At 40.2% G+C, this 27,041-nt stretch overlaps 1 protein-coding gene across 3 annotated transcripts in view; it reads left to right on the top strand.

Annotated features, from left to right (window-relative positions):
• Dnajc1 (DnaJ heat shock protein family (Hsp40) member C1) overlaps window positions 1-27,041 on the top strand; it is a 156,711-nt gene that overhangs the window by 95,169 nt on the left and 34,501 nt on the right. For 2 of the 3 annotated variants that reach the window (XR_015640600.1, NM_001400837.1), the window contains 2 exon segments: window positions 2,344-2,434; window positions 11,386-11,549. Coding sequence is in view for 2 of the 3 variants with exons in the window: in NM_001400837.1 (NP_001387766.1) it covers window positions 2,344-2,434; window positions 11,386-11,549 (255 nt within the window). In the remaining variant the exon portion in view is untranslated. 3 annotated transcript variants of the gene reach the window in all.

Genomic DNA, 27,041 nt, shown 5'->3' with positions numbered 1-27,041 from the left:
CACCTCAACACCCTGACATTCTGAGGTGCTTAAGGTTGACAGGACCTCTAAGAAGAGGCTGGTACCACCACAGGTCTTTTCACTGAGACTAAGAGGGTAAAAACAAGGAGTAAGAGAAGCAAGACGATGCAGAATTTGACAGGAGGCACTTTGGCGAGCTGTGGAGCATGAAAGTTCAGTCTTGCTTGTAGTAGACAATACAGGGATGCCAGATGTTTAGGAAGCTATGATTTCTGGAACACTGGACTGCGCAGAGGGCGGGCAGCCTACGTGTCCCTGGAATAGTAAAATGTTTACTTTTCATCGCAGACTTTGAGTTAGACACTTATTTATGGATCCTCATTTATGGATGAGAAAACTGACTCAGAAAAATCATTTGCTGAATATCTCCTATCCAGTAAAATAGGAGCCAGGCTACAAATGTAATATCTGCTGTTGATTTCTACCTGCAATCCCAGCACTTGGAGGCTACAGAAGAAGAATCATGAGTTCAAAGCTTGCTGGGCTATCTAGTGAGATCTTGTCTCAAAAATCAAATCTCTCCTCTTAAACACTATATCTCATTGTACTATATACTCTGATGATATTTCAGTCTATTCTTTCATCTCATAAATAACTAATCTGTGCCCTTCTTTTTTTTGCATGGTGCCACATTTCCTACTCCCCTCAAGGAACCAATGCCTTCCTGGCCTTTTCTTCTTCCCTACTATTAAAACCTACTCTGTGGAAAGAAGCTAATAAGCTCATTCATTCATTCACACCAAGGTATAAATGGCTGATATGACTTACTATAAAGTAGTTCTCCTCTAGGGTTGAGAATTTTGGAGGGAGGGGGATGGCACTGTTAAGGGTCCATACAACCTTAGCCCAAAGCCCTGAGGGAATGTAGGTGTGATTCCTGTGTTTATTGGTGTGGGAGGAGGAGGAAGTCGGTGGATTACTCTCTGTGCTCTTCTGATTCTGCAGCTGTGTAGCTATGGCTGAAAGGAGTGCTTGTACTAGAAATTAGAAACATGAAAGTCAACTGAAAGAGTTAAAAAAAATTCTCACTATGTATTTATCAAATGTTTTAGGAAGACTCTTTATGTAATTCCCCTAATTTGTTATCTGGTAGAAGAGTTCTACTACAATCTGCAAGACAGACCCCATGAGGCACCATCGTTTGCTTACAATCATGAATGAGGTGAGGTGGGAGCATTCACGTGTTACCTCTGACCTAGGTAGCCGTGTGCCTTCCGTTTTCTATAGATAGAATCGCAACTGGACCTGTGGTTTACCTTCTCTAGGAATCCCAGGATACAGAAGTATTGCATTAAATGTATCCCTCATACCTACTTCTTTCCTTACACTTCATCAGTCAGATCTTGGCTTTCCCTTTCCTACTTTGTAGGATTTCCCATGTGTTCCAGTAGGGTTCAGTTCAGTAACAGTACAGAGTGCTTGTTCTCTGTCAGGTCTTTGTTCTGTCTCCAGTGCCCCCTCTTCTAGCTGATACTGTAGCACGGTACAAACATGAGTGTTTAGTCAGAGACTTGCTCTTCTGAAGAAGACGAAAGCAATTTGAACAGACTTTCCAGTATGATAAGGAGTTTGTCAAAATAATGGCAGGGAGCAGAATAGTCCACCTGAGGGCAAAGGGGGAAGAGAGGTGTGGAAACACAGCGTGGCCTAGTGTTTCTGGAATGTCTGGACACTTACATGAAGAGTCACTGCCGGATCGCCAGGGTGTGCTGCCTCCTCTTGTCCCTTGCTGAAGACTCTCCTGTGTGCCACCAGTTGAGACGTTAGCCACTGCATGTGTTTGCACATGAGTGTCTATGTAGCTTGTGTCTTCAGTGTCCTCTGACAGCTGTGCTGTAGGCTCCCGTGCTGGTGGCAGGAAGGGGGAAGAGTGGCAGTTTTCATGCAGAGCTAAATTGCTTCATTCTTAGTGGTGCTAAGATCAGGAACTGAGGTAATAACCCAAAGCCGTGTGTGTTAGTCACAGTCTCACAAGTCCTACCTACACTAGCTGTGTGGTTCCGTCAGTGAGCTTTGCTGCTGCCTGCACAATAGTGTGATTGGTGTGGTGAGACATCACACAGTGAAAGTGAGTTGGGAGGGAAACCTCCTTTCCATGTGAAACGTTTACTTAGACTTATATCCGTGCACATTCTGGACTTAGTTCTCCCGAGAGAAACGGCACAAAGAAGTTTTATTCAGCTTCTTTTGTTCATCTTGTCATTGGGAAACAGAGGAAAGCTAAGTGCAAAATGAGTGTATTGTTCTAAAAGGAAATTACAGGGTAGCATACTGTCAAAGCAAACTTATTATATGTTAATTTACTTGTGACTTCTTTTTAAGGATGCTGGGCAGTTTTATGCGAAATACAAGGAGACCAAATTGAAGGAAAAAGAAGATGCGCTGGCGAGAGTGGAGCTCGAGACGCTTCACAGTGAGTTCTGAACATTGCTTTACCTGACAACAGTGCCACAGAGAACTCAGTTCTGCTTGTCCTTTAACACAAGCTGACTTGTCTGTGTTTCCTTTGCCATTTTCCAATGGAGTCACTTGTCCTTACTTTATTACACACGGAGAACACTGTTAGTGAGACACACAAAGTCAAGTGTCAAAAGAAAGATGGACCAACCTGAGTCATACACCTCTCCAAGTGTGGGACCAATCAAAATCCTCTAGACCATTATCTTTCAGTACTAAAGTTATAATTAATATTTAGTGCCAAGAATAACAACTATTATATGTTAATATAGTACTATAGCAATGGATAACCTGGGGGGGGGGGGGAGCCTAGTTTTTATTTTGAAAGCCTTTGTTTCTTTTGTAATATTGTTATGAAATACAAATAACCCCGAGTAGACCATCAGGACAGTGAAGTATGGAATGGGGACTCCTTTAACCCCAGCACCTTGAAATCTGAGACAGAAGGCATGTTCCTTGCAGGCCGTGGGTAACATGTTGAATACCAGGCCAGCCAGAGCTACCAAGCAAGATCTTACCTCAAATAAACAAAACCGCGTTGGAGAGATGGCTCGGGGGTTAGGAACACAGCTGATCAGGAGAGGACCTGGGTTCAGTTCCCAGCAACCACATGGCAGCTCACAGCCGTCTATTCCGAGCTCACACCTCCTACTCCAAGGGTCTGAGACCCTGTCCTGGCCGCCATGGGCACCGCGCACGTGGTGGTGCACAGCCATTCACTGCAAGAAGAATGACGATAGACAAGATAAAAACAAGTCTTAAAGTCCTACAGAACAGAAAAGAAAATACAGCAGTGTTCCACGGAACACAGAGACAGTTCTTGGGACTTTTAGGAAAAGTTGAACATCCTGTTAAAGATAACCCTTCCTAAACTTCATTGCTTTCATTGATTTTGTTTTATGTCTCTCTCTTTCCCAAATGTACACTGTGTGCATGTACCGCTTGTTTTATTCACAGCACTTACCACTGCTTAGCAGACGTGTATTAATTTTGTTGATATCTAGTTTCTCCCAGTACGTATAAACTCTATGAATGTTAGGACTTTATTTTGTGCACTGTTGTGTCTTCAAGATATACTTATTTTCAGGGACAGCTTTTGATATGTCACAGTTCTCCGAGAATCTGGGCACTTTAGAGTAGGAAGTGCTTGTTTCTCACGCTGTGCCTGCAGCAGTAGACAGTGTCCTGGCACATAGTAAACGTGTGAAGGTTTGCTGAAGGCGTGTGTGGGTAGGCAAAAGAACCCTAGGTGTAATTTTCATAAGCGTGTTACTTTAAAGTTTGTACATTAACATTTTTAAGCCTTCTAACTGAGTCAGAAGGAAAATGAACCTATAAGAAAATACAGAAGTCACCCCAAATTTACCTATTAAGGGAATAGGAGTTCACTACATTTCATTGCTTTCGTAGCTTGTCATTTTAATCTAATTTTTATAAGAATCAACTTATTGGTAAAATTTTAGAGTATGTACTAGAATTCTAATAATAGCAGATTAAGAATATACTGCCCGAATGAAAAATTGAGATGTTTATCACAATGTTAAATTTACATTGGATATTTGTAACCATTTTTCAAAACATTTAAAATTTTCAGATTCAAAAACTACTTTTTCTTAATTTATTACTTTAAAAAATAATGTAAAGAAATACAAATTTTAAATAGGCATCTGGAAGTTCTCTGTTTTAGTAAAGACATGTAATAAGCAGCCTTGTAAAACACATGACTGGCAAACGTCACGAGGCTAGCACAATAGACCATCTTATGTCTTCCTGTCAGGGTGTTGTAGGGTGGTACTGACCTTAGTGGGAGCAGGAAAGAGCGGTTTCCTTCACTATGAGCAGAGTCAGAAACTGCCGTGTATTTTTAAATGTAAACTCTGATGGTTACATGCAAGGAATTTTCAACTTGTTCACTTCATTATAGTTTTCTGCATTGTATAGTTTAGAATTCTTATAAAATGGTCCAGATTCCCCGATGTGTGTTTTATTTTCCCAATCTTTCTCAGTTGTAAAGATCAGCATTTGAATTCTGTGTTCATAAGAATGCTCTGAGCTGTGTGACTGAGTAAGTGCGACAGGTGTGTGTTGGCAGTGGCTATTAGATGCTGCCAGTCTTTCAAGGCCTAACCACTTACCTCCCTCCAGCCTGTCTATCTGCCTCACTGCTTACATTGCATGCAGAGTTGGCGGGCTGAACCACAGTTAATTCTGAGGTGAGCTGTGATACTCTTACTAAAATTGAATTGCAGAGCAGGAGGTCTGAAAGGGTAATTTTTTTAATTTTATTTTTTGAGAAATTCACAGGAGTATTAACATTGTTTCTACCCCTCTTTGTTTCCCTCCAACGCCTGTCTCTGTCCCTCCCTCTCAAATTCATGACCTCACTTCTTTAATTGTTATCGGTAGGCATGAATATACATATGACTAGACAGTATATATTTATAGTTGTAATGGCTATGAGCAGCGTTGGGGATTCTGGAATAGAACCTGGATCCTCTGGAAGAATAGCTGATGCTTTCCACTACTGAACCATCTCTAGCTCCCCACGGAGATGCTTATTTTCTTAGGATTTATTTTTATTTTATATGAATGGGTGTTTTTGCCTGCCTACATGTGTGTATGTGGACCACGTACATGCAGTGCCTATGGGAGTCAGAAGATGGCATCAGATCTTTTAGGATTGAGGTTACATACTGTTGTGCTTTGCTACATGGGTGCTGGAAATCAAACCTGCTTCTCTGTCAGAGCAACAGGTCTTTTTAAACACCGAGCACTCGCTCTGCCCCAGAGAGACTGTGTTCCTAAGGACCCACCGCCTTCATACTTGTCTACCTGAAGTAGCGTATTAGTCACACTGACACACAGCCTGCTCACTCCTTCTCTTGCCTCTCTCTAGGCAGAGAGCGCCCTCGGTCCATGTAGCAGAGAGTGCCGTCCGTCCGTCCATCCGTCCGTCCGTCCGTCTGTCCGTGTAGTGCACTGCATAGTCCTGGGGGCCCCATTAGCTCGGGCTCTTTGGCTTTGTTCTTTGTCAGAGGCAAAGTCTGACTACATCGCACTCACTGACCCGAACTCACTGTGTGGACCAAACTGCCCTCCAGTCCAAAAGGTTTGCCTTCCTACCTGTCAGTGTTAGGGAAGGGACCACCGTGCCTGGCTTCCAGCGCCATTTATGCAGCACTCTTTCTTCTAACTAGTATATGCTGTTTCTCTTGTCTTTTTTTTTTTTTTTTTTTTTTTGTACTTTTACCTTTGCCATGATTATGTCTTCATTGTGTGGCCACTCGGTCAAGTGATTCTTGGCACCCCCCCGAATTATTTGAGCTCTTCTAGTTCATTCGCCTTTTAATATAAAGTTAAGGTATTTCGTAGCTGAGGAAAGAGGGTGTGTGTGAGTGTGCAAGTGGGAGCTGGTGTTTCTGCTTATCTTGGAGGAGCAAGAATGCTGGCAGGTCCCCCACTGGTACCCACTAGTACTGTATGAGGATGACACTACCCACTACTACCCACACTACTGCTTCTCTGCTTGGTGTCCTCCTGAGCTGGCCTTTTAGGGAAGGTAGACACCTCATTAGTGCCAGCTGGGCGGGAGCACAGATTGTCAGTGCAGTCTGCCGGAACCACACGGATGACCGAGACTCTACCCCACCCACACCCCTCAAGGATGGTGTCTGTTACTATCTGACAGTGTCATCCCATCAGCCTTTTTGATATGGGGGAAGCGAATGTGACTATAGTTGGGTTTGGTTTGGTTTGGTTTGGTTTGGTTTGGTTTGGTTTGGTTTGGTTTGGTTTGGTGTGTCTTGTTTTCATGAAACAGAATGGTGGTTGTCTGATCATCAGAAAAACTCTGGGTCTGCTAGAAAAACATGTTTAGTGTGCTGTGATCTACTAGTGTGTTAAGGTATGATTCTTGGCTAGAGAGCTTAAATCATTACTGATAAATAGATTCTCCAATAAAAGCACCTTCATCCTTTGAATCGGAAAATAATGAATCACGGAACTGATTTCTGATTTTAAAATCCCACTCTGTACTAAATAAACACTTGTTGGAAACGTTGTTAGTTTTGTGTTGAATCTAAGGCCTTGTATATTTTAGGCAACTGCTATATCTAACTTACCCACATCCTCAGTCACAGAGTACTACATTTTCTTTCTTTTTGTTTCTCTGGAGCTCCAAACTCTGTTTTATTTTGTTTAGATGGTACACTAAATTGAAGGGGTCTCTTAGGGTGTTAATGCATTAATCATTCCTTTGATAATCTTACTGAATAAATTTTGCTTTTGAAAAGCAACCATCTCGTCATCACTACGTAGTTAATGAATCATAAATATAAATGTAGCTGTTTTGGTTTATTGTGTGCTTTGTCCTTTGAGCTTTTTGTTTGTTTGCTTGGTTTATTGTTGAGTTTAACTTGACTTTCTTTTTTTGAAGCTTAATTATTATATATTAAAGAATAAATGTTTTTTAAATTGAAAATAGATTTTTTTTTCCACATATAATATATCCTGATTATAGTTTCCCCTCCTTCTACTCTTCCCAGTTCTTCCCCACCTCCCCTCCCTCTGGATCTAAGCCCTTGGTCCTGCCAAGGCTCTGCGTCCCAGTGTAGGGGAATGTCAGGGTGGGGAGGGTGGGAGAACACGCTCATAGAAGAAGGGGGGGGTGGAATAGGGAGTTTATGAATGGGAAACCGGGAAAGGGAATCACATTAGAAATGTAAATTTTAAAAATCCAATAAAAAAGAGAAAAGAACAACAAAATAAAAAATAGGATGAAGCAAAAAAGTGCATGTTGGAGTTGGATGTGGCAGCCCAACAGGAGGAAGAGCCCCTTCAGCAGGCACAGTCAGGAGTCCCACAGAATAGAAGCCAAGAGCTGTAGTCCAGGCAGAGAGGGCCTGGTGCGGACCGTGTAGGCCCTGGCCTGCTGTTTAGTCTCCGTGAGCTCATATGTGCCGTGCTTAGGCCCTTGGAAAGGCCTCGTTCTCCCAGTGTCCTCTGGTCCTCTCTGGCTCTTACAGTGTTTCCACCTTCTCTTCTGTGGGATTCCCTGAACTCTGGGGGAGGGGTTTGACGGAGACCTCCCATTTAGACTGTCTCCACCTAATGTCTCTGTGGGTCTCTGTACCCATCCTATCTGCTGCTGGAATCAGGCAGATATATGACCAAAGCAGAATATCATTAGGAGTCATTTTAGTAATTTGGCTTCTTTTTCCCTCCTTCTTTTGTGACCAGTTGTGTTTGGTTTTACCGTAGGTCTCTAGGCTTTCCAGTCTGGTTCTTGGTTACCTAAGTGGTGTCAGGTATGGGTTCCTTCTCATGGAGTGAGCCTTTAGTCAAATCAGATACGGTTTGGCTGCTCCCACAAGTTCGGTGCCACCATTATTGCCCTAGCATATTTGGTAGACAGAACAGATTGTAGGTCAAAAGTTTTGTGGCTATGTTGGTGTCAACATTTCTCTTTCAGTAGCCTTCAAGTCTTTTAAAATATTTTATTAGTTTTAGTAGTGTGTGTGTGTGTGTGTGTATTTGTCTGTGTGTAGGTCTGTACTTGTGAGTGCAGGTACCCGCAGAGACCAGAAGTGTCAGATTGCCCCTAAAGTTGGAATTGCACATGGGTTCTGGGAAACAAACTCAAGACCTTTAGAAGACTTGCTCTTAACTGCTGAGACATCTCTCTAGCCCTGCAATCAAAATTTAATGAAAAAAATTCAGTAAGATTTTTACAAGCAGCATTACAATACTGTATATTTTTATTTAACTTTGAATTTTTCTTGAGAAACCTCACCATGCTGCTAAAAAGAGAAATCTTGGATTTGTTTTTATTGAATGAAGTATAATGGATATTATTACATCCAAACTTCTTGTGCATATATATAACTATACTAATTATGCAAGTTTTATTGAATTATGGTTAATGGAAGAATACTAGAGTACTTGGCCAATATGAATCTTTGGGTCTTTTATGCATATTTTCTAGACATTTAGTTTTGGAAATACTTTTAAATTAAGGTTTTGCCAAGCGCAAAATGTTGGATGGTGCAAACTTGTAAATTATTTTAAAAGCATGGAATTTATATTTACGAAGCTTTTTTTTTTACTGGTTTCAGAAACCTAAATTTACAAGTAGATCTGTGTTGTGCAGTCTTTTACCCCTTATGCTTATGTCTATGGTTCCGCCATAGGCTATGTAAGCACACATTCATATTTATCTTACTCGTTCTTTTTTTTTTTTTTTTTTTTTTTCGGAGCTGAGGACTGAACCCAGGGCCTTGTGCTTGGTAGGCAAGTGCTCTACCACTGAGCTAAATCCCCAACCCCCAGCTTACTCGTTCTTTGCTTCTCTTTTTCTTTATTGGTTTTCACTGCACTGCCTCTCTCCTCCATGTCATCCCCTACATGACTTCATACAGTATTTTCATGATATATAATATGGATTATATAGCACTGAGTAGATCTGTGTTATATAATATCCAGTTTAATTATGATAATTAAATATTGTGTAGGCGTGCATAAAAGTAAGGATTTATAGAAGCATGATTTCTCTTGAAAATATGGAAGCATATGCTTTGCTATTGTAGCAGTGCTTCAGCGATGACATAGATTTCCTATGTTAATGAGTCATCAATAATTATAGTTACTCTCTCATGAGGCATTTCCTGCTGAATGCTATCCCTGCAGTAGCCTTACACATAAGCACATACACATCTATATGCATGCCCACAATAATATTCAAATTCTGCGATGTCCACAAAAGGTTTATATACTTAAGTTTAATAGATCTTCTTAGACTACTCTCCCATAAGCTTTTAATATAATAATTAATATTTCAATTCCTCCCCCTGGTTTAAAAAGCCGTTCCTCTGCCAGGAATATACGTTATTAGAGCTTTTAAGATTCTTACCCACATGATAAGGTCTTGGTATTACTTGAATTTTTGTATCTTTAGCCTGATTGCACAGGCTTCTTTCCCTGTGGGTTTATTCGTTTGGAGTGCTGACCCCTGACCTTCACTTACTTCTCTGTTGCTTTGCCTATTCTCTTATTAGACAGCCAATCTTTCTATAATCTCTTTATCAGTTTTCTGTCTTTTCTCTGAGTTCCAGACACTGTTTCCAATATTGTTGTTTCTTAGTGTTTATCCTATCTTTTTAAATTAATTAATTAATTTTGGAATTTGGGGTTGTGATATGTTAGGATTTCCTCTTCCTGTATATAGCACATGTGATTTTTAAGTTAATTTATGTAAGATTTTTGACATTCATTTTCAAAAACCTATTCTTTTTTCAGATGGAATTTATTTTTGTAAATATTTAGAACATTGTGTCTAGTTCTTTCAAATGAGTATTGCATCCATTGTTAAATCATTTTCCCTCTGAATGGAAAGATTTTTGGATTATCTGTCTTCTTCTAGATGTTTGATTTTATCACACTGATATTATAATACCCTCATGTACCCACAAATATATCAGATGGTAAAAATGTAGTCAGGACACTAGGGGAGTTTGCCCATGAAAAAGGAACAGCTTCTCAGATCTGTCACTGTGAGAGGAAATCCAATAAGGAGAGCAAATGAGTGCTGCCTAGACCACAGTGGGCGTTCTCTGAAGATGGGCGAGGCCGCTCCATCATCACATGGGTACCAAGTGGTGCTCCAGTACAGGCTGAGGTTCTGTTATGCTACCTGTTCATCTCTGCAGCCACCACAGTGGAGATGCCTGCCTGCCTGCTCTCCTCCCTCCCTTCCTTCCCTCCCTCCCCCTCCCCCCTCCTCCCTCCCCCCTCCCCCCTCCTCCCTCTCTCTCTCTCTCTCTCTCTCTCTCTCTCTCTCTCTTTCTTTCTTTCTTTTTTTTTTTCTTTTTTTTTTTTTCCGGGGCTGGGGACCGAACCCAGGAACTTGCGCTTCCTAGGCAAGCGCTTTACCACTGAGCCAAATCCCCAACCCCTCTTTCTTTCTTTCTTTCTTTCTTTCTTTCTTTCTTTCTTTCTTTCTTTCTTTCTTTCTTTCTGCTTTCTTTGTTCTGAAACAGGTCTCTGTGTAGCTCTAATTGAATGTCTGTGTGGGTCACTGTGTAGAGCTCACTGCCCTTGGACTAGTAGAGATCTGCCTGCCTCTGCTTTCTGAATAATGTGATTAAATGTGTGTGCCACTGTGAACACCATTGGAAATATTTTTATGAAATGTTTGACCAATGCCTCCCAGATTAGATTTTCTTCTTAAAATATTGAAAATATAAAAGTATACAATTTATTGAGAGATGCTTGGTTTTTGCAAATGTAAAATCGACAGTTAAGCTACTTGTTCAAAACCAAATAGCTAATATACAGTAAGAGTATGATTCAAAAACTAAGGGTTGTAAAGATGACTCAGTGCTTAAGACTGTTTCCTGCTCTTTCAGAGGACCCAACCTTTAATTCCCAGTACCCAGGTTGGACAAGCCACCTGCTGGCTGGCCAGGTACCTGTAACACCAGCTGCGGGGTATCTTGCGCCCTCTTCTGGTTTCTGTGCACACCTGCATATACATGGCTCACGTTCACATAGAAACATACATATAACATAGATAAAAATAAGTCCTTAAAAAAGTTAAAACATTAAGTTAAAGCTCTCTCCATTTTGTCAAATGAAACGTTTTAATAAAAGGTACTTTGAAAACTAAGGTACATGCAAACTAATAGTCAGTGTGTCATAATCACATTGGCAGCATCTGAGTCTGTTTTAAATACTATGGTGATCAGCATGTGACAATGTGTACAACAATTTACAGCAGAGGACTTGTCTCGATAAAATAACATTGTTGATGTGTTCTTCAAAGATGTGATCTATGAATACAGTGTGAGAATGTTTTATTTTCTTTTTATTCTGAACAAATCTTAGTAACTGGTTTTTAAATACTCTTTTTAGAACAGAAGAAAGCTAAAGTTAAAAAGCCCAAACCAGAATTTCCTGTGTATACGCCTTTAGAAAATACATATATTCAGTCTTATGATCATGGAACTTCTATTGAAGAGATTGAGGAGCAAATGGATGACTGGCTGGAAAACAGGAACAGAACTCAGAAAAAGCAGGTAATTAAACTTTTAAAAATTGGTTTAAGGAGCTGGATGGAGATCAAATCAGAGCCCGGCAAACACAGCTCTTGAGCTATGGCCTCATCCTTTAGGTGTTTGATGTTGATTTGTGTGTTTGTTGTTATTGTAAAAGTTGGTTCAGGGGGCTGGGGATTTAGCTCAGTGGTAGAGTGCTTACCTAGGAAGCGCAAGGCCCTGGGTTCGGTCCCCTGCTCCGAAAAAAAGAACCAAAAAAAAAAAAAAAAAAAAGTTGGTTCAGCAGAATACCCCAGGTTAGCCCAAAATCTGTTATCATTTTGCTTCTGTCTCCCACATTCTGTGATTACAGACTGGCACCATTTCTCTAGTTGTAAATGTTTCAACTGGTTTTAACTGTTTCATAAAAAACAAAGTACATTCAGTATTGTCACAAAGTTCAGTGGGCTGTTAGAGAACGGCCTGTCAACCATTGCTAGGATAGAGGACTAGAACACCGGCTAGCAAGAGAACCGGGAGGATAAAGGCACTTACCACCAAGCCTGACGATACGGCTTCAACCTTTGGAACCCACAGGATGGAGGAGAGAGCCAGTTCCCACCACTTTTCCTTTGCCCTGTTGAGGAGATTCTATCACTGTAGAATGTTTGCACCCTTCCTTCCCTTTCTGTTCTGTGGGAGCACTGCAGGAGCATTGGCACCCTGTGGGAGCATTGCAGGAGCACTGGCACCCTGTGGGAGCACTGCAGGAGCACTGGCACCCTGTGGGAGCACTGCAGGAGCACTGGCACCCTGTGGGAGCACTGCAGGAGCACTGGCACCCTGTGGGAGCACTGCAGGAGCACTGGCACTGGTTTGTCTTGAAAGGTCTGCAAGCCTCACAGGGACTCCGTCCAGCTGCATTTCTTCTGTTAGGAGACCTCATTACTGCTCAGTTTCATTGCATACTTCTTGTCTGTTTGAGTGGGTCACATCTTCTTGCTTTAAATTTTAGAAGGTCACATGTGTCCAGAGTTTTGTCTTAGTTCTAGCGCTTCATTTTATTGGAGCATAACTTGGTAGAATATTTCTTAATAATCCTCTAGGTTTCAGTGATACCTGCTGTAAAAGATCCTGCTTCTCCTAACTTCACTGATTTGGACCTTCTCTTTTTCCGTTGGTTAGTTAGGCTGGGTTTGTTACCTTTGTCTTTTCCATGAACCAAACTTATGTTTGACTGATCCTTTCTATTATTTTAATGTCTGTTTCATTGAGTTCAGCTCTGTTCTCTTTTTTTCCTTTTACTGGTTAGTTTATTCTATTTCAGACACATCACTAGATTATTTGTTGAGAGCACTCTGTTTTAATACATTTGCTGTGTGTGACAGGGTCTTGTACATTGTTTCATTCTTTAATTATATGAATTATAAAATTCCCCATTTTCTTCAGTAGCTCACTTTCGTTCAAAGCATAGTGCTCAGCCTCCGTGTGTTCACGCTCATGTGTTCACGCTCATGTGTTCACGCTCAGTGTGTTCACGCTCATGTGTTCACGCTCAGTGTGTTCACGCTCAGTGTGTTCATGCTCCATGTGTTCACGCTCATGTGTTCACGCTCAATGTGTTCACGCTCAGTGTGTTCACGCTCAGTGTGTTCACGCTCCGTGTGTTCATGCTCCGTGTGTTCACGCTCCGTGTGTTCACACTCCGTGTGTTCACGCTCATGTGTTCACACAGTCTCTGTGTCCTTTTGTTATTGCTATTTAGCCTAGTCCATTATGATCTGATAAGATAATGAATTTAGTTTTTAGAAATTATTAAGATTTGCTTTATGGAAGTGCGGTAATGAGGGAGGATGGGGAGGGGAAGCCCATATAAGGGGTGGGGGGAGAGGCTAGGGGGATGTTGGCCCAGAAACCAGGAAGGGGCATAACAATCGAAATGTAAATAAGAAATACTCAAGTTAATAAAGATTAAAAAAAGATTTGCTTTATGATTTATGGTCTGCATTGTTAGGAACGTATGATGTGCTGATGAAGAGTGTGCGTTGGAGCTGAGGGAATATGTCGTAGGTGTCTGTCAAGTGAACTCTTCTCCGCAGTGTAACGTAGCCAATGTCTCTAGGTTGTTGTTTGTTTGTTTTGTTCTTTTTTTGGTCTGAATGGTCACTGGTGAGAGTGAAGTCTAACACTTTTGTTGCTTTGGTCTGTTTCCCTTTTTATCTCTTACAGAGTTTTATTAAGTTGGGTATCACAAGCTCACTGTTCATAAGTCTGTGATCACTCTTTCTTCTTGGTCACATTACCTTAATGAATATGTGGTGCCTTTTGTCTGTTCTAAGTTTGGTTTAAGTCTGTCCTTTAGATATTGCTGTAGCTGTTGCTTCTGGCTTGAAGGTTGTACTTGCCTAGAAGATTTCTTATCCTCATATCCTCATTTCCCTTCGAGCTCTAACTGATGAGGCAAGCCTCCTGAAGGCAGCACGCGGTCGGACCTTTTTTAAAATAGTCAGCCTGCATCTTTTCCTTGGAGAATGTAGACTGTTTATTTTTAGAATTGTTGTTTGTGGCCTACTGTATTGATAGTATTTGACCTGCCTCTCCCAATTCCCATTTCTCTCTTTCTTTCCCATGCTCATATGACTGTATGTACGTGTCCTCTTCTACTTGGTCTTTTAATGGAGTCTCTGAGGTCTGCTATGTTCTGATCTTTCTCACTTTCTTATCACTGGGTCCTAACCAATCAACCATGCCCTTGCGTCCTGAGTCTTGTTTTCTCTTCTCTTTCATCTAGTCTGCGGGTGAGTGAGGCTCTGAACTGTGTGTTTTAATCTCATCTGTTAAGCTTTTTACTTTCAAGATTTTTTTTATTCCTTTCTCAAAACCCCTCTCTTTATTGAGTGTCTTGTTCATCTTTTGTATTATGTTTTAAAATTCATTCAGCTATTTCCTTGTATATTGGCATTCACTGGTCTTCATAAAACTTACTCTTTTAAGGGCTGAGAGAGTCTGAAAGACCGAGGTTCCTCATGAATGTGACCTGTGAACTGAACTGCCTATTTCCACACAACACAGAGGGGCTCCAAAGAACCTTCAAACCAGGTCCACTCCCCACTGCAAACCCCCATATTCTTCCCACTACCTCTGGTAGGTGGTGGGCTATAAGGGAGGTTAAAATGTTAAAGAACCATTATTAAACATAGGTTGGAAAAAAGTTAAAGTTACAACATACCAGTACCACCCAGCAGAGTCCGCTGTTTTTTGTGTTATATTTTTATCTTTCCAAACACCACGTGTCTCTCAAGCATCTGCTCTAGCAAAACATCACATGCCCCCTTTCCAGGCTGCTTCCAGAAAAATACGTGTCTGTTCTCAGCAAAACGTCTTCTTATAAGATTGTTTCCAGGAAAACATCACATGACACAACTTAGTCTCCAAAGAAACCATAAATTTCCACATCAATTTCTCTATCCCCAATTATTTTGTATTTTAAAAAATATTTATTCTTGCATAATTTCATACTTCTATATGTGTGTCTTGCTCATACTGACTCCGAGTCCTCTTCCCCGTTGTTCCTAGCCACCCCAGCACATTCCCCTTTCACGCTCATGTCTTTTGTTTGTTTGTTTCTAGAACCCACCGAGTCTAGTCTGTGCAGCCTCTCCATAGCCATGGACTGTTCATAGCTCTTCAGTTAGCAGTGGAAGCTTGGGGCCTCCCCTCATGGAGAGCCATGATGAAAATTAGTGACTGCTGTGATCTTATACAGGCCCTATAGAGGCAACTGTATCTGTTATGAATTTATGAGTGCAGTGGCTATATCATGTACAAAGACAGCATTTCACAGCACTCTTCCCTGTCCTCTAGCGTTCACATCCTTTTTGTTGCTGACCCGTTAGCCTTGTGTGATTGGTATAAGTGGGTTATTTAGAACTGGCTACTCAGCATTACTCATTCACCACACGTTAGATGGAAGCTCTGCACTGGCTGCTGCTCACCTCAGTGAGAAGCGTCTCTGCCTCCAGAAGTGTTAATGGTGCTAACAGGAGTGCCTGGAAGGTACTAATCTCCCTCACATGGGCACTGGGGAAACCTCCTGAACAGAACACCAATGGCTTATGCTCTGAGATCAAGAATCAACAAATGGGATCTCATAAAACTACAAAGCTTCTGTAAGGCAAAGGACACTGTGGTTAGGACAAAACGGTAACCAACAGATCGGGAAAAGATCTTTACCAATGCTACAACAGATAGAGGGCTTATATCCAAAATATACAAAGAACTCAAGAAGTTAGACCACAGGGAGACAAATAACCCTATTAAAAAATGGGGTTCAGAGCTAAACAAAGAATTCACAGCTGAGGAATGCCGAAAGGCTGAGAAGCACCTAAAGAAATGTTCAACATCTTTAGTAATAAGGAAAATGCAAATCAAAACAACCCTGAGATTTCACCTCACACCAGTCAGAATGGCTAAGATAAAAAACTCAGATAACAGCAAATGCTGGCGAGGATGTGGAGAAAGAGGAGCACTCCTCCAGTGTTGGTGGGATTGCAAACTGGTACAACCACTCTGAAAATCAGTCTGGAGGTTCCTCAGAAAATTGGACATTGAACTACCTGAGGACCCAGCTATACCTCTCTTGGGCATATACCTAAAAGATGCCCCAACATATAACAAAGACACGTGCTCCGCTATGTTCATAGCAGCCTTATTTATAATAGCCAGAAACTGGAAAGAACCCAGATGCCCTTCAACAGAGGAATGGATACAGAAAATGTGGTACATCTACACAATGGAATATTACTCAGCTATCAAAAACAATGACTTTATGAAATTCATAGGCAAATGGTTGGAACTAGAAAATATCATCCTGAGTGAGGTAACCCAATCACAGAAAAACACACATGGTATGCACTCATTGATAAGTGGCTATTAGCCCAAATGCTCGAATTACCCTAGATGCACAGAACACATGAAACTCAAGAAGGATGACCAAAATGCGAATGCTTCACTCCTTCTTTAAAAGGGGAACAAGAATACCCTTGGGAGGGAATAGGGAGGCAAAAGTTAGAACAGAGACTGAAGGAACACCCATTCAGAGCCTGCTCCACATGTGGCCCATACATATACAGCCACCCAATTAGATAAGACGGATGAAGCAAAGAAGTGCAGGCTGACAGGAACTGGATGTAGATCTCTTCTGAGAGACACAGCCAGAATACGGCAAATAGGCAAATGTCGTCATTAAACCACTGAACTGAGAATGGGACCCCCGTTGAAGGAATCAGAGAAAGGACTGGAAGAGCTTGAAGGGGCTCGAGACCCCATATGAACAACAATGTCAACCAACCAGAGCTTCCAGGGACTAAGCCACTACCTAAAGACTATACATGGACTGACCCTGGACTCTGACCTCATAGGTAGCAATGAATATCCTAGTAAGAGCACCAGTGGAAGGGGAAGCCCTTGGTCCTGCCAAGACTGAACCCCCAGTGAACGTGATTGTTGGGGGGAGGGCGGTAATGGGGGGAGGATGGGGAGGGGAACACCCATATAGAAGGGGAGGGGGAGGGGTTAGGGGATGTTGGCCCGGAAACCGGGAAGGGGAATAACAATTGAAATGTAAATAAGAGATAAATAAGTTAATAAAGATGGAAAAAAAGAAAAGTAGAAACAAAGAAATGTATTCGAGCATTCATGAGTCATGTGGTAGTTATGATGTTGAGAAGAGCCACTTACCAAGAATCTTAATAAACTTTGTATGTTGACTTGAGAAAAAAAAAAGCACCTCTGCCTTCAGAAGTGTTAATGGCGTGAACAGGGTGCTTGGAAGGCACTTCCGCCTTCTTAACTCCCTTTCCTACCACACTTTCTTCTATTATTAACTTTCTCTCCTAAACTTTTTCTGCCCTTTGTTGTGGGTCTTCTTCCTGATTTCTGCCCTCTATAGACATTCCGAAATAAACACATAAATGTAAGAACGTGAAGCTGGATCACATATGAGAGAGAAGCATATGAATGTTTATCTCGCTGGCTGCGTGTTACCTCACTTAATATAATACTTTTCAGTTCCACTCATTTTCCTATTAATTTTGTAGTTTCATTTTTCTTTACAGCAGAATAAAATTATTTTGTGTGTATGAACCACATTTTTATTATCCATTCATCGGTCGATACACATCTAAGGTGATTCCATTTCCTGTTTGTCAGTAGGCCAGCATTGGACATGGGGTGCAAGTGTCTCTGAGGTAGAAAATGGAGCCTTCGGTACAGCTGAGTCTCATGCTAGTCCTGTCTTTAACTTTCTTAGCAGCCTACATTCCTGCTGAGTTCGGTGGTGGCTGCCCTAGTTGACACTCTGCCAGTAGTGGGTGAGAGTGCCCCTTTCTTCCCTCGTCACCAGCATTTGTTACTTGTTTCCTTGATAGCCATTCTGAGTATAGTGACGTGAAATCTCAAAGTACAGTTAACCTGCTATTGTTCATCTCTGACTTTACATCTAAGATAAAGATGCAACAAAAAGAAAATTATAAGTCAGTTTCTCTGATCAGTATAGTTGCAAAAAATTCAACTTACAGAAAATTGTAAGTACTTTGCAAAGTTCTTAAAAACTAATTTCAAGAACATCAAAAAATTATTCACCATGATCAAGTTATGTTTATTCCAAAGATACAGGGATGGTTATAAATCAGTGTTAAAACTTATACAGATGAACTTAAGGATAAAAACCATGTAGCTGTGTGGATAGATGCAGAAAAGATATTTGGCAAAAATCAAGTCCTGAAGAAGTGAAATGTGAAGAAACAGAAGAAATAAAATATTCATTATAATAAAGGCTATATGTTATTCTTAAATTTCTTCTTTGATTTCTTTAAACAATGCACTATTGAGTGAATGGATCCTTAATCTGAGTTTTGTATATTCCAGAATCTTTCTGCTATTGACTTGTGGTATTATTCTTTGGTGATCTGATAGAATAGAAGGGAATACAGCTTTTCTGTATTGTTGAGAGTTGCCTTGTGTTCCATACATCATCTATTTTAGACAATGTTCCACAGGCTGCTTTTAAAAAGAGTGTTCTTCTTCAGTATTTGGATGGAATGTTCTACAGATGTCTCTAGTCCCTTTGATCTGTATCATTTAATTCATATATTTCTTGGCTTCTGTTGAGAGTACCAGTCAATTATTGAGTAATTATTGATAGTAGGTATTGAAGTCACCCACTTCTGTTATGGTAATTAATCTGTGACTGTACATCAGTATGTGTTTTATGAAACTGGGGGCACCTATATTTGGAGCATATATAGTTAGAATCATATTGCCCGCTTAAGAAATTGCTCCCTCAATCAGTATGAAGTAACCTTCTTTCTCTCTTGTCACTGGTTCATATTGCAGTCTTATTTGCCAGATATTAAAACGTGAGTGTTTCCAGGGCTCATTTGCCTGAAATACTTTTTCCATCCTTTCTCCTTAAAGTTCTGTTGTTTTTAAGTAAGGTGCATTCTGTGGAGGCAGCAGGTGGATGGTGGCTTGTGCTCTTTAATCCAGTCTACTAGTCTGTGTCTTTTGTCTTGAGAATTCAGACCTTTAATGTTGAGACTTGTTATTGAAATCTACGGATCGATCTCTGTCATTTTGTTGATTTCATAGTGCATGGTTTTCTTCCTCTCTAAATCTAATCTAAAGTATTATTTTAGTACCATTTATATTGTGCTCTGACCTACGGATGCATTTGTTTTTCTCTTCATTTGAAGGGTTTCTTCAAGTATCTTCTGTGGCCATTTGGTCTTTTTATTGTTAAAAGACTTTATTTTTCCTTTTTTTTTTTTTTTTCCTAGTTTCTTAAGGTAGGTTAGGCCATTGGATTAAGAATTTGTATCTGGGACTGGAGAGGTTGCTCAGAGGTTAAGGGCACTGACTGCTCTTCCAGTCCTGAGTTCAAATCCCAGCAACCACATGGTGGCTCACAACCATCTGTAATGAGTCTGATGCCCTCTTCTGGTGTGTCTGAAGACCGCTAAAGAGTATATAATAAATAAATCTTTTTTTAAAAAAAAGAATTTGTATCTGTTCTAGGTATTAATACTATGAATCTCCTGTGAGCACTGCTTTTACTTACTTTACATTGTATACTTATTATTACTTACTTTACATTGTATACTTATTATTACTTACTTTACATTGACTTACTTTACATTGTATACTTATTATTATTTACTTTACATTGTATACTTATTATTACTTACTTTACATTGACTTACTTTACATTGTATACTTATTATTTGCATTATGTATTGGCTACCTAATCTAAACATTTAACAGTGGTTTTGCTTTCATTCAAATTAAGACATAATTTCCTTTTTTGTTTGTGAACTGTTATATATATACTATTTCCCCTATATATTACATATATATATGAGTATTTTCCCTGCCTGCATGTATGTGTACCACATATACACCGTGCCTGCAGTGATCAGAAAAGGGTCGGAGATCTCCTGGAGCCATATACAGTTGTAAATGCTATGTAGGTGTTAAGAACCAAACCTCTGCCAGAGTAGCCAATGCTCTCACCCACTGAGCCAGCTTTCTGTGAAGCTCACGGCACACAAGAAGCATCATGGAGGAAGGTGTGACAGAGAAGGCAGTTTACTTATGCCAGTGAAGAAGCAAATATGAAAGTGCAGGCGAGAAGTATAAGGCGTGTCCTCAGCGGCACTCTCCTCTCCAGGGACACGCTTCCTCCAGCTAGGCTTTCCAGACCAACAGCCTATCCAGAATGTAAATCTCTCAGTGGATTAATATTTCATAAAGTTTTAGGGTCCTCATGGCCTAGTATATGCACACATATACATATTTTTTTTCTGAGAGAGAATTTCTCTGTCCAGCCCTGTGTGTCCTGAAACTCACTCTGTAGGTCAGGCTGGCCAAACTCACAAAGATCCTCCTCCTCCTGCTTCTGCCTCCAGAGGCTGCAGTTAAAGTTGTGGGCACCACTTCCTTGCCTGATTTTTTTTTTTTAAGCTGATAATTTTCTTTTTATTTACTTTCTGCAATGATGTAGGTAGTGCTTTAATCCAGTTAGAGGATATCAAAACTTTGTGGAAATAATTATTTAAATTGCTGATTGATTAAAGTAAGGTTTTACTGTCAATGGAAAAAAAGTCACAACAATATTTCCATCATAAGTATTATACTAAATTCCTTTAAAATCATACGTTTCCTTCTCATCTTTCCCTGGTGACCTAGTGGTAATGTTCTGTAGTGTTTTATGCTGGAGACCTGAGTTTCATCCCTGTTCTCATCACCTCGCTCTCTTCGGCTACAGTGCATAAAATAAGTAAAATCACTATCCCGCATCCTCATTGCCATTGGGCATCCCCTTGTTGCATTGTGGTGGAAGACCTCCAAGAAAGCACAGTGCACAAAGGACAGCCTTTCATCTTGAGGAACCAGTGTCTTCTAGCTATTCCTGCGTGTTTGTCTTTGCTGTTGGATTGACTTTCTCACTCTAGGAAAAGGGGGAAAAGGTCTTTAGAAGTAAATGCTTTTTCAGTCATTTAAATGAATACAATTGTTTTATTTGCTTTCCAAATGTATAGGCCTCTTTGGTTTGAAAGTTACTTGGATATATTCTTAAGCAGAAAGTATCCCAACTAGTAGTGGTTTTTATCGCATAAAAGTCACCTTTCAGAACCCTCTGATTTACCTCTAGTGTGTCTATTTTTTTCTGTTCATTTGATAGTTTCTACCTTGCTTTATATGTGATACAAGACATGACAGACACTATTTTCAGAACACAAATGATGTAACTGTAAATGTCTAAAATTAAAATCTCTTCCAAGTTACTATATTCTGCAATCCTAAAGTGTAAGGCAGTTTCAAGTATATACATGTGGGTATGTCCTTCCCAAAGGGTGTTCCTCTGCGCATGCACACATACATGTTCATGTTCTCTAACATACTCAGTCCTTCCCTTCCTTTCTTCTTCTCTTCACCAACATTGTTCCCAATGGCCTTTTGCTATACTACCTCAGAAAGAAATCATCTCACTGATTGTGAAACACAGAAGGCTGGCGTCCTAACATCCTCACCTGCTGTGACACTGAACACTGCAGTTCTTGGAAACATGCCTGAGTATTTACTCTCACCCATCTACAACAGTGTAGGGCTTTGGAAGAATCCCAACTTGTTTTCAGGTGCTGGAAATGAGAGTGTGTGAGGTCCTGAGCTCAGTGGTTATGACAAGCTCTTGCAGGGCTCTCATCTTGCCTGCCTCTATTCAGGATGACGTTAAGCCAATATACTCAAATCCTATCAGTCGGGTGAAGACAGATGAGTCTTCTTTATGAAATGGGAGTGACCATTTGTTTGTATTATGGAGTGTTCCAGAGTGGGTGTAATTTTTAAACTAGTATCATATTACTGTGCCATCATTTATTACTATATTGTTAGCTCTATTAGTAAGTTTTTCTGTAGGTTATCATTAATTTTTTTCCAGGAAGAAGCTTTTCAATAATCTTACAGTTACACATTTAAACTAACTTTCTATATCAACGTGTTAGAGTAGAGGTGCTGTGTACCGGCGTGTGTGTTTTCAGATGTCTCCTTGGAAGGAAGGAACCTTGCTTTTTAGCAGTGCTGGGTTTCTGTGGTTGGTTGTCTCCACTGTCAGCACAGTAAAGGGCTGAGGAGGTGCATTGTCACTGTGGACAGAGTAGCTAGAAACGTCCATAGCATTCAGATAGTGACCTGTGGTCAGACAGGAGTGCACCCTGACTGGATCTGAAACACTGAAGTCTGAGCTGCTTTGAGCATCATGCTGAGTCTTGGGTTAAGGATTGCTCGACCCGTGAGACTTCTGTGACTGTGATCCAGAGTGCGGCCCTCTAACTCTAAGCATTGGTCTCAAGTATTTTGCAGATGGGATGTTTGACACTTATGCATTCTTTTGGTATAACTTCATTAGTGTTAAGTTTATATGGTTTTATGTTTAACTTGGGATATATTTAACTGAATCAAAATGTGTCTGAAAATAGTTGATATATTTAGGCTCCAGCACACTACCACTCTTGGAGAAAAATTGGTTTCTTTACCTCAATTGAAACAAATTTGTATAAAGTTCAGGGAAATATAAAAATATCCACCTTAATTCTAATTCAGTCATTTTCTAGTCTCTGTAACCATATACAAAATTATTTACTTTAAGTGACTATATAGATTATTTTCCTGCTGTTATTTCCTGTTGTTATTCATACCAGTCTGTCTATTGTTTTCTTTTGTTATCTTTGTACTATAGTTGACATCTTTTTTACCTTTCTGTTATTGGATTAGTCCAATTTGACTAGAACTGTAATTTTAAGCCTGTTAAACTCAGTATCATTTTTCCAGGCTTAAAAAAACAACCAAGTTAGTGAGCACTTGTCATGAAAGCATGAGGCCCTAAGGCTGATTCCCAGGACCCAGGTATGACGGCACACTCTTGAGTCCAGGGGGTCAGGTGCAGGTCTCCTCTCTCAAAACATAGTAGATGGGTACTGAGTAATGGGACCCGTGAGTGACCTGTGGGTTCCACTCATGTGTGTGTGTGTGTGTGTGTGTGTGTGTGTGTATATATGCGCGCCTGTATGCATGCACAGACACACGCACTAAGATAGACCCTGAGAACACTAGAGTGTTAACGGGATGTTTTTGTGTAGATCTTAGAATGTTTTGTTGTTTTGTTTTGCTTAAGGCTTTTTAATGTAATTACCTGGTACAAGCTGAACTGTCCAGTGACAAACAGGTCATTTATCATCGCTGTCACTCTCTGTATTGATCCTTGACAGTGTCATCTTACTTCTTATCACTTATTAGTTTATCCTTTAAGAAAATTATTTTTATCATGTCATAAAACGCTTTTTTTCTCTTCAGAGTAATTTGTGCCAATATCAGTTCCAAATTGCCTTTCTTTTGCCAGAAGATAAAAATTTGAATTTTCCCTATTATAAAAATGATGTATTTTTTGGATTTGGGTTTTAAAGATCCCTGTGTAAGTAAAGCATATAGAAAAGGGAAAAACTTTATTATAGAATAGTTTCAAGGCTATTCACCACAATAATTGCACAACACTATTAAAATACACTCTGGAGTTCTTTGAACTCTCAGGACGGGGAGACCAGTTCCATGAGGACTGGAATGTAGTCTGGTGGTAGTGGACTGGAATGTAGTCTGGTGGTGGTGGCACACCCTTTAGTCCCAGCACTCTGAGGCTGAGCCTAGAGATGGTCTATAGAGCAAGATATGGAGAAACCCTGTCTCAAAAAATAAAACAACAACAAAAAGTTTTCAGTGTTTATTATTATGCACTTTGAGTTCTTGCTTCACTAAAATTCTACTTTCAGTCTTTACAGTCACTTCCTGTGGAGATTTAGTCCCTGTGCCCTCACAGCTTTGTCAGAGATGTAACTTATATAATAACAGTATAAAATGGGTCTGTCCTCTCGGTTTTTCCCAACACAGTCTTCATTCACGCTCTTCTTTGCCCAGAGCCTATCATTAGTCCGTCCTTAGTCTTCGGGCCTCACCCTTTTCTCTGTGTGCAGAGACACCCAGATGTTCTCTTCTCTGACGGCAGAACCACAGACTTCAGCTGTGCTCACACTGTTGCTGGCCAGATGGAGCTCACAGACCTTACCCCTTCCCGTTCTAAAACCTCTGCCTGGCTTTGTCTCAGTTACTAAATTTATATTCAGAATGTCTTTGCTCATGCTTCTTTCTTCACATACAAATGAATTCTAAGTGATGTTTTACAACTAAAGACGGGATTCTTCTGAACTGTGACACATTGATCTTGAGCAGAAGAATGTAGAATTCAGCAGATTTTCATACTTCACTAAATTAACTAACTCATCTCATTCTAGTAGTTTATAGTTATATAGTTGTGTAGTTGTATAGTAGTTGTTTCTTTGAGTAAAAAGATAATGGCTATAGTCTTGCGTGAGAATTTTACAGACTAGGATAAAACAGAAGCATAGAACAAAGTATACGTTTATATGGATACAATACTTATGTCCCAGCTTGCCAGAGAGCATTTGTGTATATTGTAATGGACGAATACTATGAAAATAGTGAAATGTGTACTAAAGGTGGATCAGACATACACTTTGATTTAATTTTCCAAAGATTAATGGAATTATAAATTTTATCACTATCTGTTCCACTGTCTACTACTCTCTAATGTCACCTTCAGTTTTATAATCTCATGCAAAAACTGTCCCACACAATACAAAGATTATCTATAAATCATTTCTCTTGTGCCAATTATTGACTCTAAGTTTTAGGTATAAACTGAATTTTTTCTTAGAAGCTTTCTGTAATGGAAGTAGTTTACACGTAATTCTAAGAATGCCACGATAATATTGATAATTAAGTCTCTATTGAGGCCTGCATGTCCTATAGTTGATAACTACCACCTTACTACCTGCTCTCTGCCACCTTCAGTCTCACTGCATCTGTGTGCGTGGAAACCTGAGGACACACCATACTTCATAACAGCTAAGATGCTGCTTGTGCTAAACAGTGGTTCTCAACCTTCCTAATCCCACAACCCTTTAATAAGGGTCCTCATGTTGTGATGCCCCCCAACCATAAGATTATTTTGTTGGTATTTCATAACTTAATTTTGCTGCTGTTATGAATTTTAATGGAAATATCTAATATGCAGCCCCAAGGGATTGAGACCCATAGGTTGAAAACCACTGTCCTAGACAGGCATTATGTTATTAACTAAGTGAATGCCGTTTTCTTAGTTGTCCTCTGTATCTCCAAATGAACACTTGGGGATTATAATGTTAAACAAAACAGGTACTGAGTAAATTATGTTTTATTTTAGCAAATGGGAAACTCAGAAAAACAATCATATTGTATTTATAAATGAAAAGGGAAAGATAGGCCTGTGAAGAGGCAGAGTTCTTCCTGCCTTTTCAAGGCCTCCTCCACTCACTAGCTATGGACAGTGCTGTTAGACAGTGCTGGCCCCGTCCTTGTGGACCACTCACTCAGTAAACCCATGTTCTTCCCACCAACATCTTAGACATTTGCATTTGTTCCTCCCTTTTATGATGTAAAATACTTTTCTGCATTCTGGGGTATAAGCTTTAGTTTTTATGTTTTATATTTCCGGGACATCTGTTCTTAATCATGAGAAATGAGAATACCCTTTTTAAGGCTGAGGTATAATTCTTAGATTGTTATGTCCTACTCACTTACACTCCTCTGTCACCATAAACAAACCAATGCCTGAGGTCTTTATATCCACTGTGCTCTCTATAAGGTAAATTGAATTCAATTATTGAACTAGATTGACTCCAGTGATTGGCTTCACCCGGTCTCTTAATACTCACCGTACAGTCTTATCTTTCATGAGAAAATCTTCCTGTCACCATTTCAAGTTCTCGACTAGTGAATAAGCTGACGTATCTTGTGGAATAAGCTGACTTGTCCTGACTTGGAGTTAGTCAGGTGGCAACAACACAACAGCCTTCTCAGGAATCTGGGTGAATCGGAAACAATACGGTTAGAATATTCTCTTTTCAACTAACTTCCTTCCTTCCTTGTTTACTTGCATGTTCATGCACTATGTGTTCCTGGTGTCTACAGAGGACAGAAGAAGGCACCAGAACCCCTAAAACTGAAGCTGCAGATACTTGTGAGCCTCCATGTGGATTCTTTGACTCAAACCCAAAGCCTGTGGAGGAGCAGACGGTGTTCCTAACCACTGAGCACCGCTCTAGGCCTGGAGATAGTGACCAGTGAATATTCAAATAAAAGGTTCAGGAGACCCACGTATTCATGTGAATGCTAACTTACTGACTTATCTCACAGACAAGATCAGTTTAGTTCTCAATCATTAATCTGAACGTGAAGTAAAACTACAGGTGGAAGGCCCTAATATCAAGAAGTTGTGAAAATCAGTTGTCATGACCTGGATGTATTTATGCTAAAACGTGTGAGTCTGGGAAGGAGGTGCATTGAGCTAGCACCCCCTCGGCACAGTGTGTATAAGACGAGACAGCAGGCCAGGCCTGCTTCTCATACCAGGGTAAGGAGATGAGTGGGTGTTTGCTTTGTTCTTTAATGTAGTTCAGAATCTTCAGAATTTTAGGTAAAAAATGAGATGTTGACCAGATAATTGGCAACAGTAGAAAAAATTATAGGGTTAAATGTAAAGAACAAAAATTTCATAATGCCAAAAGAAAATCCAAACTTGCCTAAAAGTTGGGGCTGGGACTCAAAATGGTCGTCTGACTCTATACTCCGTGCCCTGCCCAGCTTCTACAATACAAATATATTGTTAAGAGGACACAAGAAAAACAATCCACAATCGATGGGAAAATAAAATTCATATTTGCCTAAAACCATAGCTAACTAGTAAATGCTTAAGAGATCTGTAGGATTCTAAAACTACCACCCCACCCACCCTCCAGAAGTGAAACACATGGTGTGAGAGTCTCTCATATATGTCTCCTTGCGAGGAGAGCACTGCACCTTCTCCTG

The sequence above is a fragment of the Rattus norvegicus genome, chromosome 17, assembly GCF_021556685.1.
Source record: "Rattus norvegicus strain SHRSP/BbbUtx chromosome 17, alternate assembly SHRSP_T2T, whole genome shotgun sequence".
Classification (NCBI taxonomy): Eukaryota; Metazoa; Chordata; class Mammalia; order Rodentia; family Muridae; genus Rattus; species Rattus norvegicus.
The sequence above is the reverse complement of the archived record's forward strand: the minus strand, read 5'-3'. Positions and strand labels throughout refer to the sequence as shown.